The 20,358-nt window shown below is 45.6% G+C and overlaps 1 protein-coding gene across 1 annotated transcript; it reads left to right on the plus strand.

Moving 5' to 3' along the window:
- The first annotated feature begins 4,943 nt into the window (after positions 1 to 4,943).
- Positions 4,944 to 18,910, plus strand: ARL8B (ARF like GTPase 8B). Its single transcript, XM_083869488.1, has 7 exons — positions 4,944 to 5,234; positions 13,377 to 13,457; positions 14,055 to 14,128; positions 14,558 to 14,651; positions 15,275 to 15,342; positions 15,563 to 15,633; positions 16,952 to 18,910. The coding sequence occupies exons 1-7, from the start codon at positions 5,112 to 5,114 to the stop codon at positions 16,999 to 17,001; spliced, it is 561 nt and encodes a 186-aa protein (XP_083725614.1). The 5' UTR covers positions 4,944 to 5,111; the 3' UTR covers positions 17,002 to 18,910.
- Positions 18,911 to 20,358: the final 1,448 nt, after the last annotated feature.

Below are 20,358 nucleotides of genomic sequence, written 5' to 3' on the forward strand. Positions count from 1 at the left end.
TCAGGCTGGTCCTGGTGCTGTGGCAGAGTCTCACAGCAGGCAGGGAATCGTGACTGGAACCAGACAGGACTGCACAGACAGCTCAGTGCTGGGCTCAGAGCTGCTGCACAGCCCAGGGGGTGCCCAGGGGGTGCCCAGCTGCAAAACACCTGGTGGGACTGAAATACACACTGTGGGCACTGGGGTTTGTCAGCAAAGGGCTGCAGCCCTGTTTCGGTACTGCCTGGCAGCCGGGAGGGAGCTCTGCTCCAAAGCAGAGGTTGGAGGAAATGCCTCCCCTGGCCTGGCACTGTGTTCATGGTCCCTGGGTGGGCAGCCCGTGGCTCAGTTTAACCCAGTTTAATCCAAGGAGTCCCTGCTGTGGCCTCCCCAAGGTGCTGCTCCACTGGATCTGCTCAGGCAGGTGTCTGTGCAGGGCTGTACCCACCTTTCAGAGCCTCACTTGGAGGCTCTTTGTGCTCAGACTGGAAGAATGGGTTTGTTTCCCTGTAGATGTAAAATCTAAATCACAGAAAAGGTGAAATGCGGTGACTGGGCTGGCCAAGGCCCTGACTGTGCACTAAATCTGCAAACGTGGGCCTGGCTTTTGTGCAGAGGGGCTCTGCAAGTGCCAAGGTCACTGCTAATAAATCTGACTGCAGGACCAGGAGAATTTTATTTAACTTACTGCTAACAGCAGGCTCCTTTTGAACTATCTTTTTATTTTTTTCCCCCCTGCTCCCTTCTGCTGATTCATGCTCCTGCTTCTTCTTCTCCTGCACTGGGAGATGCCAGCATTCCTAAAGGTCATCACTTGCATGCAGCAGCTCATGCTGGGGAGCGTTTGCCAGCACCTACGAAATCGAAATGCTAAAGCTCCTGCCATCATTTATATTTTCCCTGGCAGTGACAGACGCTTGCACAGCCTGCCAGCCGCCGAGCTGCCACGTTCCCAGCCTTGGAGGCTGCTCCGAGGTGGAGGAGAGGGGAGAGAAAAGCTCTGCAACTCGACACTGTGTCACCTTGAGATGGGGCTTCTCACCTGGGCTCACCTGCGGGCTGTTCTCCAGGGATGGGGGAACCTCAGCGGGCAGGCACGAACTCTGTGACTTACATCTAAACTATTCTGTCACCCCTCCTTCCCGGGAAATGGGATCCTGGTGCTCACGTCAGCTCTCACGCAGGGATCAGGGATGGGGCTGCTGCTGCCTGGTGCCCTGCCTGCCACCTCCTTCCCCTTCCCCGACTCCCTGGGCTGCACAAAGAGGCAGAATTTTATGGCATACAAAAACATCTCTGAGGAAATAAGTTATGGTTTAATTTTCGTGGTGTCTTTCTCTCTTTTCAAGGCAAAGAAATACTTCTGGTTTAGCTTAAGGAGTAACAGCACAACTGGCGTGGGTTTTTTTTTTCAGGAAAAAAGTGGGGAAGGCACAGAGAAATCTTTCTTTTGTCTCCTGGGGTTATTTAATGACTATTCATACCGTGGCAGTCCTGAAAATGCTGTATGAAGTGACAGGAAGCCTGTTACAGGCTGTGGCAGCTTTAGGAAGCAGTTATTTAATGTCCATCTCTAAAGAGGTGACCACTAACCTTTCCCTTTCCCTTAAGAGTCTGTAACATAAGACGACACATATCTTGTATCTGCTGTCATCTGCCTCCGTTAATTTTGATATTATTTTCAGTTGGCCTTGAAAGAGCAGAGCTGGAAAGAGCCCCCAGCTGCCTCCTGGCTCCTCATAGCCCTCAGATTGCCCAGATCCAAGAGCTTCTTCCTCCCTCCACAAGGGAGGATCCTCACCTGGGAGCACCCACAGTCTCTAAGAGCAATATCCAGCTGAATCCAAATTTTACCAATTATTTTACCAATATATTGACCATGTTTACCATATATATTTATAAATATATATGGTAAATATAATATAAATATGTTATATTATATAAAATATATATTATATTATATTATATTATATTATATATATTATATATATAATACATAATACATAATATAATATATAATTATTATATATAATTAAATTATAAAACATATAATATATAATAGAAAAAACATAATAAATTATATATTACATATTTATATTTATATTTTATTTTATATTTTATATTATATATAATATCATATATAAATATAATATATATAATATAGTATAATACATAGTATTATATATAAATATAATATATATAATATAGTGTAATATATAATATATAATATATCTATATATTATATATTTTATATTCATGTTTTATTCTATATTTTTATATTATATATATTATATATAAATATAACATATATATTTACCATATATATTTATTTATAAATATATATATTTACCATATATATAATATATATAAAATATATCATATATTATATTATATAATATTTATAATATCATGTAATATTATATTATATTATATTATATATACTATATATTATATAATGTATACTATATGTTATATTATATATATATATATAAATATAACATATATATTTACCAATATATTTTACCAACACCCAGCCAAATCCCTGTAAGAAAATCAACATCCAAACAAACTGAGAGCACTAACAATGTGTTTCCCTCCTCAGAGCACGGACTATGAACAATCAGAAAATCAGAATCTCAGAGCGATGTTATCACTATTTTTTGGCTGCGGCTCCTCAAAGGGGAGGTACCACACAACAGGCGCCTGCAGCTCATCAAATCAATTAATCCCTTTGTCTGCGGGAGGAGTCATCAGCCAAAGACAAATGAAAGCAAAGTCCACTAAAATATTCTGTCCTGAGAGGAGCTGTCCTATTTTTCTCACATTAATGACAAGCTCCGAAATGAAATCCGTGCACAACTCAGAGCTCGTTATTAGAACTAATTGGTGCTGGGAATTCCGTGCTGGCTGATAGGGCTAACCCCATAGGGGAGGAAATTTCCTCACTTAATGAAGCAGGGAATGGATTAAGAACTTTCAAAGTGCAGTTCATAGCTTAATTGGAAGGAGTATATTAGTTGGTTTTTTTTTTTAATGGATACAAAGGAAAGCCGTGTTTTGGGGTGGAAAAGCGCATGGATAAATGCTTTCCCTCCTTCTGGGGAGATGGGAATCTGTAATTTCAGTGTTGGTGTTTTTATACTGATTTCTAATTTCAGTTTGGTGTTTTTATACTGATTCCATTCTAATTTTTTTTTATTACTATTATTTTTTTTTTACATCTGTTTTACACTGTTCTGAAGAGTAGATTTGTGACACCCATTTTTTTCTGGCCCAGTTTTTGGTTTTTTTTTTCTTTGTTATTTAGAACTTTTCCTTTTTCCAGCAGTGGAGAAGGAAAATCCTTTGCAGGAATCCCAGTCACAGCCTGTGCTCCATATCCAGGCAGCCCGATCCATTCTTCATTCATTTTCTTAGCTCTTTAAAATTTGTAAAATAATTTGAGAGCCGTTGCAGCCAGGTGCAAAAACAGGAGCTCTTTTCCAGCCTATTGACAGCCAACAAATCTTGTTTAATATCCATTTAATAACCCTTAATTTGAGTCGTGAAAGTTTTACTGCAACATCATAAAAAATCCTGAGGAAAAAAGATTTTGCTTCAGGGGAACAAAAAATATTTCTCAGGCATCTTGTAATTTCCTCATGATTTTTTTTTCCTTTTTTTTTTTTTTTTTTTTTTTTTTTTCTGCTGCATTTCCATTTTCTCCCTCCTGTTCTCGCAGTGCACAGGCCACTGTGTGAGAGCTGGAGCAGCAAATTTTGTGAATTTGGACTTACTTTGACTGGGAATTAAAATAATCTCAGTTACAGTGATAAGAACTCTGGTAAATCACAAAAAAAAAAAAAAAAAAGAATCCATACAAAATGCACGTTACTCCTTCAGCTCCACTTGGAAGTGATTCCTGCTGGGGAAAAAAAATAAAAAGTTGTGATAAATGCACCTATTGGAGTAGTTTGGTCAGTGTTATCTACTCACAGTTTATTTGGCTCAAGTGAAAAGTCAGTTTATCAAAGTCTATGCAGGAACATCTGGAGAACATCTGGTTGTGTGGGGATCACTGGGAATAACGAGGTGAAGGTTTTGTTTTCTGTGAGCACACGCACAAGGTTTTGTATTTCACTCAAAACGTACTTGGGCTAACTGGAATTATTACAGTTGATGTATTTTTTAATCTTTATTCCTCTGCAAGGTCTGTGGGTGACCCTGAATCTGAGGAGCCCTCAGAGCATCCCTATGATGGTCACTGAGGGGTGGGCTGGAAACCCTTCACCGATGACACAGACTGAATCTGTGCCAGGGGAGGGTTAGTTTGGACATCAAGAGGAATTTCTGCATGGAAAGTGTGGCCAAGCTTTGGAAAGGGTTGTCCTGAGTGGTGGTGGAGTCTCCGTCCCTGGAGGAACCACTGGACATGGGGTGGAGTCCCCATCCCTGGAGGTGTTTGAGGAACCACTGGTGGTGTTGGGTCATGAGTTGGACTTGACGACCTTGAGGGTCTTCCCCAAATTAATGGAGCCTATGATGAAGAGGGCAGGACAGAGCAGGGCAGAGCTGGCTCCATGGTGAGCTCAGGGGTGTAACATCCCTCCTCACCACACCCAACACAGGCAGTTTAGAGGTGACCACCTTCCACCCCTCACTACACCCACCATGGCGGCTCAGGGATGACCACCTTCCATCCCTCACCACACCCAACATGGGCAGCTCAGGGGTGACACATCCAACATGGCGGCTCTGGGGTGACACACCCCTCACCACACCCAACATGGCGGCTCAGGGGTGACACACCCATCATGGCGGCTCTGGGGTGTCACCCTCTGTCCTTCACCACACCCACGATGGCGGCCCCGCCCTCTCCCTGCGCGGGTCCTCCCGCCGCCAGGGGGCGCTGTGGCGCGGGGCGGGGCCGGCCGGGCCGGGTGACCGCGGCATCACGTGACGGCGGCGGGGGGAGCCGGAGCCGGGCCCGGACGAGCGCGGGTGTCCCGGAGCGGCCGAGAGCAGCGCCCGGCCCAGCCCAGCCCGGCACAGCCCGGCACAGCCTCCCGGCCCGCCGGAGACATCGCCCGGCTCAACCCACAGCTCCCCCAGCCCGGCCCGCAGCGCCCCCGGCCCGCCCGCCCGCCGCCACGATGTTGGCGCTGCTGTCCCGGCTGCTCGACTGGTTCCGCTCGCTCTTCTGGAAGGAAGAGATGGAGCTGACGCTGGTGGGGCTGCAGTACTCGGGCAAGACCACCTTCGTCAACGTCATCGCGGTGAGCGCGGCGGGCGGGCGGGCGGGGATGGAGCCGTGTGGGCCCTCACTGGGTGGGATGGCTGGGCCTCACTGGGTGGGATGGCCGGGCCTGGGGCTGCCCTGCCGCCCTAAAACTCTAATATGTGCTCATAGGAGCCGCGGGGACACTGATCACGGCCCCACAGGGCTCCTTTCAGTCAGGGTGTTGGTGTGACTGAGCTCGTCTTAGCAGATGTGGAGATAACATTGTGTGTCTCCAGCTGCCGCCTCCCTCTGACTGGTTTTTTTTCACTAGTCCTAAATCACTTAAGTGTCGCCATCCGCTTACGGTTCTCCCCTCTTAAATATTTGCTTATCGATTGCTGGAAGCCGTATCGAATAATCTCCTTTCTCTTAAGGTGCAACTTAGTTAAGGAGTTAAAACTCACAAGCACAAACCCATCAGCAGCAAAGTGCTGATCTGGGCCCTGCTGATGTGCCTGGAGCAGGTAAAGGATGGGTGTGGGAATCCTCCTACACGAAGCTTTTCCATTGTTGAACCAGATAAAGAGTGGCTTTGCCTAAAGGGCGAAGCCATTCAGCTTCATCAGAGTCCTGCTCTGCTGGTGGAAAACATTCCAGGAGACCAGCTGGGCTTTGGGAGCTCCTGGAATGGGCAGCCAGGGGATCTTTTGGGTTTTCCAGGGAGTGTGAATGACCTGAGTGTGGTGCCCCTAAAATGAGAAAGTTGCTTTGGAGTGAACACACCTTCAGCTTGTCTTTTGGCATTTGAGGCTGTATCCTTCACATCGTGAAATACCTGTAAGAATGTATTTATTTAAGTGCCAGTTGAATGAGTTACTGGCTGGGAAAAGGACTTTTCACTCTCTTGCAGTTGTGCATCATCTTTGCACACTGACAAACACCCTGGTAAGACATAACCTGGTGTAGCTCAGGTGTGAGCACTCAGAGGGCTTCCTGATAACTGTGGGAAATGGGTTACTGCATGAAAAGGAACTTTTCTCTGAGTGGCTGTTAGCTGAAAGTTGCTGGAGTAACCCAGGAATGCCAGGAGCCTTTTCTTCCACACTCCACCAGTACATCTGATTTGTAGAAATGGAGCTCTGAAATTGTTCAACAGCCTCAATCTGTGGCTGCTGAGCTGATATTTCTTGGATTGTTCCTGCAGCTGGGGGCTCTCTGCAGGCTTTTCATCCTCTGGAATCCTCCTGCTGATGGCACTTGACAAAAAAAAAAAAAAAAAAAAAATGCTTTGCTTCTTTATAGCAGCAACAGTACAAGTTTGGGGAGTTACCTGTGAAAATCACTGCAGGTACGGGCAGCACTCAGAGCTGCACATCAGCTGAGCCCATCCAAGTTGTCTCCAGTGGGAGAAGTTTCCCTGAGTGAAGCTGGAGTCTGTTTGCAGCCTCCTCTGCGGGGGCTGGATCCTGCAAGGTTTCAACCACATGTGAGGATCACACCCAGGCATTTATTTATCTGTGTGAGTGCCATTCAAAGGGCCTTGCAAAAGCCCGGGGAAAGGAGGGAGCTGTGGAGCTGTGCTGAGACAGCCTCCTCAGCTGCTTTACTTTGGAAGCATCAGGTCACATTTCTGAAGTTTTTAATTAGGAAATCTGGTGATTCTTTACACAAAAAAAAAACCCAACAAAAAAAAACCACCAGAGGGAAGGGGTTTGCTCAGGTTTGTATAATTGTTTTAAATGAAATAACAGCAGAAGCTTCAGTTACCAGTGCAAAATCACTTTTTAGAGAAGTGCAGTCCATGGCATACAGAGCTGATTTCTGATTTGTTATTTTCTTCCTTGACTGACTTTAGTTCAGGATCTGCATTTGAGGACTGAGTGCAGGAACAGAACAACTGCTCTCTGCAGGCCAGTTAATGCTTTGGGTGGATGAGGCTGTTGGGGATTCCTCAAAACTGAGATGAGAGGAATGACACAGCAAGATGTCCTGTAGGATGGCTCTAAAAGCCCAAGGAGTGTGGCTTAGGAGGTTGTGTGCTGCCTGTCTCCACAGCAATGAGTTTAATCCAATATAAATCTCCAATATAATCTCTGCCCATGGAACTAGAGGGAAAACTCAGCCAGTTACAGGGGGAGGTTTGGGACAAGACCTGAGTGATGCTGAGGCCATGAGAAACAGTTCAGTTCTAGAATAACCGTTTTCTAGATTGGTAGTGGGATTTGACCACGTTTATTCCTCCAGTGTAAACAAACACCTGATTTGTAATCAGACCAAACCAGGAGAGACAGGACAAGAGGGAATGGCTTTGAACTGAGAGATGGAGAGGTTGGATTAGATATTAGGGACAAATCCTTCCCTGGCACAGGTTCCCAGAGAAGCCCTGGAAGTATCCAAGGGTGGCTTGGAGCACCCTGGGGTAGAGGAAGGTGTCCCTGGATGGTCTTTAATGTCCCTTGCAACCCAAACCCTCCCGTGATCAGTTTGATTAGAAGGTTTAAACCCCAACGTTAGCGCTGAAATCTCGTTAGAGCTGCATCCAGCTAATGCAGCTTCTGCTTTTCTAAGGCTCTGCATTAGTCACTGTCTCTAATTAGATATTAAGCCTAAGTTTTCCATGTGCGTGAGTAAACTTGCTCACAAGGGAGGATATCATTTCTTCCTGCTCCTAATTTCCCTAATGTGGATGGCCTGTGGCTCTTATTCAGAGAAACTGCCTGTCATCCCGGGGTGGCATCTGGAGTTGTCAGCTCTCAATCCGAGCCCTGGGAATGCCCATTATTTACAGATCCTGCAGGATCCTGGGGTGTTTGCAGCTTGTGGCCATTCCCTGGGCCCAGCAGCTGGAGCTGGGAGTTGTGAATGTGCCCCTGTGGGGAGCACCAGGGGCTGGGGGCTGCTCCAGTAAACTGAGCTCAAGTAAACTGAGCCTGCTCCCGGCCCCAGGGCTCTCCTGCAGCCTCAACAGCAATTTTCATGATAGAGTGGTGTGTCCTGGGCTTTCTGGAGAAGTTCTGGTTGATCCTTGATCCAGGTGTTTGGCACTGGAGCTCTGAAGCTCATTAGGCTGAGAGTCAGCCAGCAGAGATCTGGAGGAGTGGGAGGAACTTGGACCTTTCTGATACAGTTATCAGGTTCAAGAGCTAAAGTCAACCTGTTTGTGTAAATCAGGTCCCTTTTTAGGATTTGTGTCAGAGCCTGAATTAGTGTGGTTGGTTTTTAAACTCTGGGATATCTGGCAAGAGTTGGAATGAGACTGTGGTTTCTAGAGAGAGGCAATTCCTCAAGTGCCTCTCAACAAAAAGATTCGTTTGGCCAGCTGGGAGCTGCAACTTCCTTCTCTGCTCATGACTGTTACAAGTGACTTGGGCTTGAAAAAGAAGCCACACCAGAGAAGTGCAGAAAAATATTGCTCTAAAGAGCTCCACTGGTGTTTTAATGGCTTTTGAACCACCCAGGCAGGCCATAAATCCCACGGGTTGTCACTTCACACACACCGTGGCTCAGGGAGAAGGGGGATAACATTTGGAGTGTTTCTTAATGGCACAAGTCTCTTGAAATGCATTGCATCACTTCATTAGCTAATAAAGCTCCTAGGAGGTGACTCAGAGCCTATCTTTGAGGTCCTGTACCTCAGGTGGGCTGAAACAAGTGACTGAAATCAGAATCTCCTTTCCCCATCTCGGTCCTGAGTTCCTGTAGAACACTTTGTAAGCAGTGGCAGAGTTTTAAGTGGTAACATCTGGATAAAGACACTTTCTTGACTCTCAGGAACATGAAATGTCCTGAGCTCTTACATGATTGACTTCTAGACAGACATATGTCTTCTTTATGGCAGATATTTGCTAAGCAGACCATGTCTTTTTAAATATTCAATTAAAGTCAGGGCTGGGGAGATAAAAATGATTTCTCTTGTCATACACCAGTGTTTTGGTTTCTGCAGGAATCATTCCTGGAAATGCTTTTGGGAAGCTTCTAATCTGGAGTTCAGGCTGCTTATCATGATCACAAGTATTTGGAACACTGAAGAATTTCCTAGAGAAGGAAGCTGGACTACAGAAAGTTGATTTGTCCATTTATGATGCACTGACTGCTCAGTTGAGGCTATGAGTGTTGCAGAGGAGGCTTAGTGTAGGGGTAGCTTGATATAATGCTAAAATTGCACTGCTTTTTAAATAATTTTATTTCAAGAAGACATTTTGGAGACACGCAGCATTTTTTCTTGGTGGAAAAAGAAAGAAATTCTTAGGGATGAGCAGCAGGGTTTAATGCAATACTCTGGTTCAGGTGGGTTGGGAGTGTCCTGGCTGGATTCCACACTCCAGTGGTGTTGGTGTTGTCTCCTAGTTGGTTAAGCTTGTTTGTGATCTCATCTAGCTGCATGAAAAGTATATGATTAAAGATAAAACAATCTTTGCTGTGTAATAACAAAGTCTGTATGAAGAAATTGGTCCCATAACAGGAGTGAATCATGTCAGCTTTATGAGATATGGACTAAAGGCTGCCTTGACCTTCTCTGGTGATACAAAGAACGTCCTTGTGCAGGGTGTGGAATCAAAATCGAGCAGCTCAGGGGGCTGACAGTCTCTAAGAGTTGTCCAAGGCCAGGCTGGACAGGGCTTGGGGCAATCTGGTGCTGTGGAAGGTGCCCCTGCCCAAGGCAGGGGGTGGAACTGGATGGTCTTGGAGGTTCCTCCCAATTGAAACCACTCTGTCATTCCATAACTTGCTGGAATTTGAGTTTCTGGCTCTAGCCTTACGGTTATAGAGAGGCAGATGAAGAAACCAGAATGTGGTTTTGTTTGGTTTATGTTTTTTTTTTTTGACTCAAGACATGGGAAACGGTTTAATAAGGTTGTTGCAATATTAATTAAATTATAAAAGAGACTAAACTTCCATCCTTTGTACACTTCTGGAATGCAAAGGGATGGCAAGTTAAGCACTTGCCCTAAGTTTTCCTCTGGGAAATGAGCTGTACCTGTAGCTGGCTTGTCCAGAAATGCTGCAGTCTGTGATTTAGTGCTGCTACCGACCATGGAATACAGTCCCTTAGTTCAGTCTGGATGCAGTTTTGTTGCTCTGAATGTTCCTTATCCAGCATAAGTCCTCATCTGGGTAAGTGGGTTCGTGCTGCACTAAAATCTCATGTTTGGGCTCTCCAGGAGCTTTGAAAGGAGCATCTCCTAAACCGGGAGGCTGAAGGATTAATCCTGTGGGTTCTCTGTGCTTGTGGCCTCTGAAACTGGCTCTGTTTAGTCTCCCTGTCCCTTATCTCCCACTCGGGCTGGAGTTAACTTTGTTTGGTGACCTTCGGTTTTTGTGCTGGTGCTGTGTGACCTCGGGGCTTCCATCAAAATCCCAACTGGGACAGCTCCAGCCCTTCCAGGAGTTCAGGGTCTGCCTGCTGGGGTGGGCACAGCACTGCAAACAGGGCACTGCTGGGTTTGTCAGCACTGACTCCTGCTGTCCTTGGTGAGCGTTGGAGCAGCGCTGATGTGTGTGACAACAGCCAAAAGCTTTCCCATGAGGAGCTGGAAATATTCCTGTGCATATCAGGCTTGTTTTAAAGCTGGTGTTTTAGGAGGAGAAAGCATTTTATTGTGAGCACAGTGATAGTAGTGACTACTCTGCTCTGGGAGGGAAGGCTGATTCCAGCAAGTGGCTGCTGGTAAAAGTATGTTCCTTTTGTTCTGCTCTTCCAGTAGCTTTTGCATTTGAATACTACAAGTTGAATCTGAATTCCTGGCTTTTTTTCCTCTGAGGAGGTAGTAAACAAAAGCCCTCTAAATTCTGAGTTTAGAGAGCTGTTTCTGGGCCAAGACAGCTGAATGTGGTAGCATAATCCATCAAAGGAGATCACTGTCTGCTGCTAAAATCCTTTACAATCGTTTTAACCAATTTTTGACCTGTCTTAAAAAGAAAAAGTGACTGCCAGTGAACACCCACACTCCCATCAGGGTGAGTCTTTGAGATGGAGACCTGAGCTGACCCTTATGTTCCCGTCAGCTCTGGATTGTCCCTCTGCAAAGCCGAGAACAGGCAGCTGAAGCTCAACTAAACGACTACACTTTGAAGGTTTTGAGGTTTTCAGCAAGTCAGAACAAGTTTGGGGATGTGCAGCGTGGGCAGAGAGCACTGGGGAAGGAACAAGATGCAGCAGCTTTCCTGAAGATTCTGTCAAAGTTTCCCCGTGGTGGGTCACAGTAATTTCAACGTTACATTAAAGATGTGGCAAATGAAGTGCTGCTCCAATCTGCAGGAGTCTGTATCCTGAAAGAGCAGTGGGAGAACGTGAAATTGGTGCTGAACACGCTGCAATTAGTGGGATGACTGGCACAGTGAGTGCTGCAAGGGAGGGCTGTAAACTCCTCACAGGGATGGGCAGGGAGTGTTTGGACAGCCTAGAGCTTGATTGAGGGTCATGATAAGGTTTTTTTATGGGTAAGAATCAGGGGAAGGCCAACAAGGCAAATACCCTGGTGGGAGTCTCTCCTAGACCACCCAGCCCAGGATGAAGAGGCACCAAAATCCTCCTTAAGCTGCTGGGAGAAGTCTCACCATGGCTAGGCCTTATTCTCATAAGAGACCTCATCTTCCCACATGTCTGCTGGAAATAAACCCAGCAGGGAGGTGATGAGTCCAGCAGGTTCCTGGAATGTGTGTTCCTATTGATAAGAACAGCTCTGGAGAGAAGGATCTGGAAGGATCTGAGTGGGAACAGTTGGCAGCATCTGGGGTAAGGCTCAGCAGCGCAGAGATGGAGGCTCAGGGAGTGCTGGGGAGAAGCTGGGATGGAGCTGTGGGTGTGGGCTGTGACTGTGGAGGCAGGAATGTGGAGGCAGGAATGCTGTGGTGCTTGAGCAACGTGGCAAGTGACCCTTCAGAGGCAAGAGTGGTTTGAGGAGCTGAACTGAGCTGCCCCAGCTGTGGCAGGCCATCAGCTCTGGGCTGTGCTGATCACTCTGGCTGCAGTGGGCAGCTCAGGGCCTGGAATTTCGGGCAGCTCCTGCACTGCCATTCCCATTGGGCACCCACCTTGCTACTTTAGAAAGGGTACAGTGGCTTGTGGAGCAGCACTGCAGGCTGTGACAGGGTGGTCCTGCTGGCCACACTGATCCTCATACAAGCCAGGAGCTGTTGTCCTTTGTGACCACCTGGTCAGGCTTAGCTGCTCCTTCTGGGCAGTCAGGACCAACCTCTGGGGTGCTGTATCTGCTTCAGAGATCCCAAAAGGCCTTGAACCCCAGGGAACTTCTCTGGGCAGTGTCAGGAGAGAGATGCAGGCTTTGCTGCTGTGATACCAAACCCTAATTAAACTGAATGCTTTGGGATCAACCCTAATTTTTCCAAATGTGCTTGACTGTCTGGTTCTGTTACACATAATGGAGCTTCATAATGGCCACTGTGGCTGATTCACCTTCTGCCAAACAGCCAAGGGAGAAATCTGTAGTAATGTTGAAAACTTTTGTTATAACTCTGTTATGGCTGCAGGAGATGGTTGGGAACTTGGCTGTCAGGCTGCTGCAGATGGAAGTGTTACAGACAGTAAAACATCTGCCACTGGAGAGGCTCTCCAGTGCTGTGCTGTTTGCAGCAGTGCTGTCCCAGCTGGGAGCCATGCTGAATGTCTGCTGGAAACAAATATCTGCTGTCTCAGATACTCTGGGGCTGCGTTTGCCTCTGCTGGACACGCTGGGCACTGTGGCCTGGCAGGTCCTGCCACTTTGCAGCCTTTAACACTCCTCAGGGAGTCACCCCGTACCTGTGGGCTGGAGGCTTCCTCCACAGGAGTGATTTATTGCTGCAAATGCTGGCCAGAGAGCAGCTTGCATCACATCTGGATATTTCTAGCTCCCAGGTAACTGGGAGATCCTGACATGGCTGCAGCAGGAGTAGGTGAATGGCTCTTTTCCATCCCTAGCCCTGGCTGTCCATCTGTTAAGCTGTGCAAAGCACTTTCCCTGGTGACTTTGCTCCCCTGGCTGTCTCAAGGCTTGAAAAATGATTTCAGTGCTTGTAAGAAACGAGTTGTCTGACTTCACACGAGCTCCAGTACACATGGATTTAACATCCATGACTTCTGGGCTGTAAAACCTTCAGTTGGAAGGCAAATGGTTAGAAAAAGCTCGTGATATTTTCCTATTAAACCAGTTGTGTCAGATAAGCACTAAATTTCTCTTTTATTTCTTTCTTCCAGTCAGGTCAATTCAGTGAAGATATGATTCCTACTGTGGGCTTCAACATGAGGAAAGTTACAAAGGGTAATGTTACAATAAAGGTACGTTGCCATTGTTGACTGTTTCTTTAGCTATTCTAGTTTGGAATTTACATGTTTGCTCTGTTTTGCTTCCAGCCTTGAGGCAAATATAGAAAACTGAAGAGGCTCAGCTAAATCTGTCGAGTAGCTTAAGAAGACATTTATGTTTATTTATGGAGTTTCTGAAATGACAATTTGTGTGTGATTCCCAGGTTCACGGACTAGTTAAAGCACTGTTGTGATGATGCTGTCTGGCTTAGATCTGAGTGCTTTGAGGCCCAGAGATGCTGCTTTCCTGCTCATCAGTTTGCTTAAGGGAAGGTTTACATCAAAAGCAAAGCTTTAAGTGAATACAGTGTATTTTCTTGTGTAGCTCAGTGTGTAACCTCAGTACACAGGATGTTCCTGTGTCTGGTGCAGGGTGCTCCAGTTGGCATCTCCTGCTCTTGGGCCCCAAGCTCTGAGCAGCTGTAAAAGGGATTATTCCTGTTTTGATATGGAAGAGGTCAAACAGCTGCTTAAAGAGAAAGGAAGTACTGTTGTGATTTCTTGTCTTATCTTTGCCTGACATGTTCAAACACAGTGCATGGCTAAATTGTCTTTCTCCCTTGCCTTAAGATTTGGGATATAGGAGGGCAGCCCCGATTCCGAAGCATGTGGGAGCGATATTGCAGAGGAGTTAATGCTATTGTGTAAGTGCCCTTCCTTCAGCTCTGCCTCCTTCTGTGTGCTTCTCTTCTCTTCTTTGGGAGCCTTCCTAACACTGCATGCCTCACTCTGGAGTTCTCCTTGTGGTTCTGAACCTGCACTGCAGCCACACTGACCTTTCTCACCCTTCAGTTCAGGGCTCAGGATGGGTTGTTTTATCAGTGTCTCCTCTGGAGTACTAACTCCTCCCTGTCTGAACTGGGTGGCAGTGCTAACACAAAGCATCTTCCTTCTACTCTGCTCTTAGAGAATTTTTCTTGTTTAAAGAACTAAATTCTTTGCTCAGAAGTCCTAGCTTTGTTGAAAACCTTACTGAATGTGCTCAAACCTGGCAGTGTAAAGCAAAGAGTGATGTTTCTGCAGAAGTTGATGTTTCTCAATGTCACTGACCTAACCTGAAATTCTCTTTAAAGCTACATGGTAGATGCTGCAGATCGTGACAAAATAGAAGCCTCTCGAAATGAGCTGCACAATCTTCTAGATAAGCCCCAGTTACAAGGAATCCCTGTAAGTAACATCACCTCAAACACCACCAGATGTCTCTGAGGAATGTGAATCACTTGAGCAACTCTGAAGTCTGCCTTGAACTCTGAATTGTAAGGCCCAACCTTACTGGTCATATACTTATATGTCAGTATTAGCAAGAACAACACCTGCCCCCAGTGCCTTAAACCAATTTTTGACCTTCAGTGGTCTTATTTCATTCAGTGCTCACAAAACATAATAAATACAATTGAAACAGTAGTTTAGAGGATTCCACAGGATGAGTTTGTGCTATTGACTAAAGGTTAACCACAGTGTAGTACAGAAGTGTTGAGTTAGTTTGGGGAATCTCAGATGAGAGTGCTGCAAATGTTGTCAGATTTATCTTTAGCTGAGGAATTCTCTTGCTTGCTCTTTGCACAGGGCAGTTTATTTGTACCCCCTCTTTCCCTGTGACCATATCAGTCTTCTTTCTTGATCTGGTTTAACAGTGAATATCTCGTTCCATTGGATTTAATAGGCAGATGCAGACTGCTCATGAGACTCCCTTGAAGTTTATTGGTTTTCTGGTTTGGGTTGGGGTTTTTGTCTGTTTGTTTGGGGATTTTTTAAGCAAAGCCACAACGATTTCCTTCTCTGGATTTCAGGTGCTAGTACTTGGAAATAAGAGAGACCTCCCTAATGCTTTGGATGAGAAACAGCTAATTGAAAAGATGTAAGTCTAACCCTTGCTAAGAAACATTTCTCAATAAATTAATGTACATAGGGTTGTTATTAGATCAGGAAGCTCACATTTATGAGTGGAAAACCCAGCAACAGCAGGGAACTGAATGTTGTACAGAACAAGTTGTGTGGGGAAGAGGAGCAGTTCAGATTATCAGTTAGAGTCCTTGTGTGTCAGTGAAATGTGTGCTGAAATGTTCTCTCTTTCCCAGGAACCTTGCTGCTATTCAGGACAGAGAAATCTGCTGCTACTCAATTTCTTGCAAAGAGAAAGATAATATAGGTAACTATTAACCCCAAACACTGAGAATCATGAAGTGCTGTCAGAGGATGGATTGGGGGGGATTGTAACTTCTTAAAAACACAAACTTCTATCTTCAGGAAACCAGGAACAAATCAGAGACCAATGTGTGAGTGCACTGGTTGAATCCTGATGGCAGTGAGGAAGCCTGACTGGTGTTAAAGGTTTAGGGGTTGTAGTTACCAAAAAATGTCAGTCCCTGTGAAATCTGCTCCTTTCTTCAGTCAGTTTGCAGGAAAAAGCTGACTAGTCCATTAGCTTGGCCTAAATGAATTTATACTCCTGTCAGGTGCTCTCACCTCTGCCTCACTTGGTGAGGATGCCAAGTACTTGCAGCAAGTTTTTCCTCAAGTCATCCCCTTGAAATAATCACCTTCCCTTGTGTGTTATCAGAGCAGTTTGTGTTTTGGCATCTGCCAGTCCCCATTCCCTGCAGCCAAACAGTGCCTTTTTCTGGCACAGACATCAAATGCTTCAGAACTTGTGGAGTTCAAAGCAGAAACCACGTCCTGTGTAATCTCTGCTGTTTGCCATAAGCTTTGTGAGTAAACTGAGTCATCTGAGCTGAGTGAAAAGAGAATTTAACAACACTCTCCATCCTTTTCCTGATGCCTTCCATGGCTGCCATGGGATTAACACTGGTGCATTGCCAGGGTGACAGGAGTTTGCTGATGAGGAAACTTCAGGGTGATGCTCCCAGGAGAAACTCTAAAGGATACCAGGATGGTTTTTTATAGGGAGAAAAGCTTATTTCTAGGAAAACTGGATAGTCTGTGGAACAGCTGTGGCCTTCAAGAAGCCCTTGTCACCTTAGCATCAGTTAAAGTTCAGACATGGTGGATGAAAGCAGAGACTCCCTTCTGTGGAGATCCACACCAGGCTCCCAGCACAGCTGAGCATCACTGAGGCCTTTCCCTTCCTCAGGAGAGCCTCTTCCAGGCAGGGAGGAGCATGAAGCCTTGTCCCACAGGGCTAAAACAGCTTTGTTCTCATCAGGGGAGGAGCTGCAGACTGGCTGAACAGAGCAGTGCTGACCTAAAACTGATTTTTGGAGCCATAGTGAAGTGTCCCAGGAAGGAATATCTCTTTCCCAGAGATGGACAGAGCTGAGGAACCAGGATGTGTGGGGCAGTTACGGGATCAAAGCATGGACAGCAGGCATCCTAAAAAATCATTGTGTTCATCTGCCATCCTCTAGAGAAGGGCTTGGATATTCCTGTCCTGTGTTTGGGACTCTGGAATACCAAAGCCTTGCCAATAACACACTTGAATGTGGAACTTCTCTTCTCTCTCCCTGTAGATATCACGCTTCAGTGGCTTATTCAGCATTCAAAATCTAGAAGAAGCTGAAGTCTTCCTGGAATCTCCAATACCAGTTGGCCATAATCTCAATTGTCCACTTCCCTCCATAATGAGATACTACCCAAAAAATCCTGTATCAAGAATCTGCCTTTTCACGGTTCATTTCTCATGTGCACTGCTGAAGACTTGTATTCCTATTCTGTCACAAAACAACTAGAGTTGTCATGATAAAGTCAGCACAAATATTTATTTTACAACCATCTGTGGTGGGAGGGTTGTGGGGGGGGCTTTTTAACAAACTATCTCTACCATGTTAACTACGATGGTACACTCTGTTCTGGTTTTTCAGGGCCAGGTTTTTATATGATTTTCAGCAAGTGTTTTATTTCTAGTGTTTAGTGGCTTGAAGATGCTGATGCTTGGCAGCATTAAGATTCTGTAAGATGCCACATACAGTAGTTAGAAAACATTTAAGCGTGAGTTGTGGGATACTGATTGATCTCACAAATGCATGTGATGTGTGTACGTAAGCAGAGAAATGGAAACTGTTTGCTGAGGGGAGCACAAGGCATAGATCAGCATCACTAATCTACAGCTGAGATCCTGTCACTTGAAAAAAAAGAAAACTCTCTTGGTGAATTAGGAAAAGTCATCTGTTTAAAATCATTCTGTTGCTTCTGTTTAACATTTATGTGGGGGATGGGAATGGACTGTTCTGTCAAACTTTCAAACATTGGAGTATTCCAGCATGAAAACAAATTGCTAGGAACATCAGGCTCTGTTCAAATACATTTTTCTATCTCCAGATACTCGTGGTCTCTCTCTGAAACCAGAACACGCATCCTGAGCAGCTGCATGACACCCAAATTACTGATGCTCTTGTATCGAGGCAGTTGTTGACCTTTAGCACAATCTGTGTGTAATTGTCAGTGTCTCTCCTGCTCCTGGAATGGCTGGGCACAGTTTCACCTGGTGCTATGGAATACCTGGGCTATTGTGACAACTCTAGACCCGCCTGCTTTCTCCATGTAACCACGTGCAAAGCCTGTCAGACGCAATGAAATGAATGTTTTGCTGTGTCAAAAGCACACAAGAGAGCCAATGAATCGATCCTGTCTCTTGACTAGCTCCTGCAGCTTAGGGGGAAGCGTGTATAAACTCCAGATTGTAACTGTTTCTGCAGCTTTACTTTTCTCAGTGACTTTAAAGGGACGGCCTTCTGTCAGAGCTGGTGCGTTCATCCAGCAGTGTCAGTGTAGCTACTCGTGTGTGCAGATCCATGGTGCAGCTGCTTGTGTTGCCTCACACTGTGTGTGATCCCTCACCCCCCTGTGTGGTTTGCAGCCCGTGGGAGCCTGGGGCTGGGAGCAGCAGTGCCCTCAGTTGTGCCCAGGCAGTGTTAATGCAGACTGCCATGGCCTTACTGTGCTGTCCTGGCTCTGGCACTGACACTACACGCTGCCTTGCCTGCCTTCACCCGGGCTGAAGTTGCATTTGGAACTTTTTTGTCCCCTTTCGGTTCTCTGAAGCATGAATTTCAATTAATCCATACTCTGGTGCTGTAGAGGAGAGGGTGTATTAACCTGCTACTGTAGTCCCCAGTTCACCAGAACTGCTACAGTTACTTTTATTTAGCAAATTTGCTTGTGCCTATAATAAGGAAACTAAACTAGAATGTGTGAATCTTTGTGGGGGACCAGGTCACTGTTTAGTTAACTGGCCTATAGCTAAACTTGATGTGTTTGGTGTTTATCTACTTCACTGCTTTCAGCATTTATGGCATCCAAACACTACCAATTGTTAACCTGTGCATTACTCTCTGCATGTGAACAACTTATACAATTACTGAACTTTGTAAATACGTGAATTTTTTTATTTAGGTGGATGCATATGTTGGTTTACTGCTCTTCAGCTTTATTCAATAAACTTATGTTTTGAGGGTTGTATTGACACTTAACTGCCTGACTTGAGTTGATGTGGCTGAACTCATGGAAAAACACAATGGGATGTCTGTCTCCTCTGCCAAAGATTACAGTGGGGGAAGGAGGATTGGTAAATACCTGAGCTGATTTCTAGTCTGTGGTTCAACTATTCCAGTGAAATGCTCACAAAAACTACCTTTGAGGCCTGGGGCTTGCTCACCTTACCTGAGCAAGCTCAGATAGTCAGGCTGAGCAGATTTCAGGGCTTTTTTCTGTGTGTGAAAAGCACTGGGCAGCTGCAGGGTCTGAAGTAGGGGCAGCCTTTTCAGGGGAGCTCTGTTTTCAGGAGAGAAATGCATGTGTGTCTGCAAGCTTGGTTCTTGTGTCAAGCCTAGAGTAAAACTTTGGTTTTTCTAGCACAAGTGTCAGGTCTTGCAGTGCCAGATCATTCACTGCCAATTAAATCAGAAAGATTTTTATCTCAGTGGAAAGTGAGGCTTTTGTTGACTGAGGTCTTGAACAAAATCTTTGCCGTGATTTTAATCTGAAGTTTCACTGACTGTTCTTCCCAAAGGTTTTTGTTGTATTAATTTCTCTTAGGACACTGATTAATTTACAGGACTGTCTGTCAGCATCTTCCAATTAATGGTAAAAAACTGGATGTCTTGTTTCAGGCTTGTCTCCCTGTAAGCTTTCAAACTTGCTGAGCTGTATCAGGTTAGTTTTTAGTCTTGAGTGCAGGTCTGTGAGCATCCTTCACGTGTAACTCAGCTGTGGGAAGGACTGGTGAACTGCTAAAGATCCTGAGCATATTTCTTTGGGAGTTTCCTGCATGCAGAACAAGCTCCCTGCAGTTCATAGTCAAAGTAAAATATCTCTAGACACGAATCTGAAAACAGTGTTAGTGCACTGAGCCTTGTCAGCCTGGCTGGTGTGATACCAGCACCAATCATTCAGTAAATCAGCTGTGGTGTGGACTGGCCCACAGCTCTCTTCCTGATGTATTTCAGTCCCAGTTTCTGTTTCTAGGTGTAAATAGCAGGGAGAGACACAAGGGCCCCCTGTAATGTTTGTGCCCCAAAAGGTGCATTTGCAATACTCCCCAAATGTCCCCAGCTGGGTTTCACAGCTGTTCTGGTGCTGCTCTGCCAGATGCTCTCAGAGGAAGGAGATTTGTTTGATTCCAGTGCACAGGGCTGCTCTTGTTCTGCTTCTGGGCTTGAGTAACTTGCCAGGTACCTTTCCTTTGAAAGGGGAAGTGTAGGAAGTGTTTCCTTCTCAACACCTTTCAGCCTTGGACTGATAACAATACTCATCTGGCACTTTATGTTCAAGGTTAAATCTTCTGGCCTAATAAAGGTGTGGAGTTCAGGCATTAGCAGTGCTGTTTGCTGAACCTGGATGCTGTAGCTGTGTTCTAGAAATGTCATCTCACCATGATTACTTGTCTCAGGCTCTGTAGTGAGCATGGACAGTAAAAAAA

Source organism: Zosterops lateralis (assembly GCF_965231275.1).
Source record: "Zosterops lateralis genome assembly, chromosome: 11".
In the NCBI taxonomy this organism is placed as follows: Eukaryota; Metazoa; Chordata; class Aves; order Passeriformes; family Zosteropidae; genus Zosterops; species Zosterops lateralis.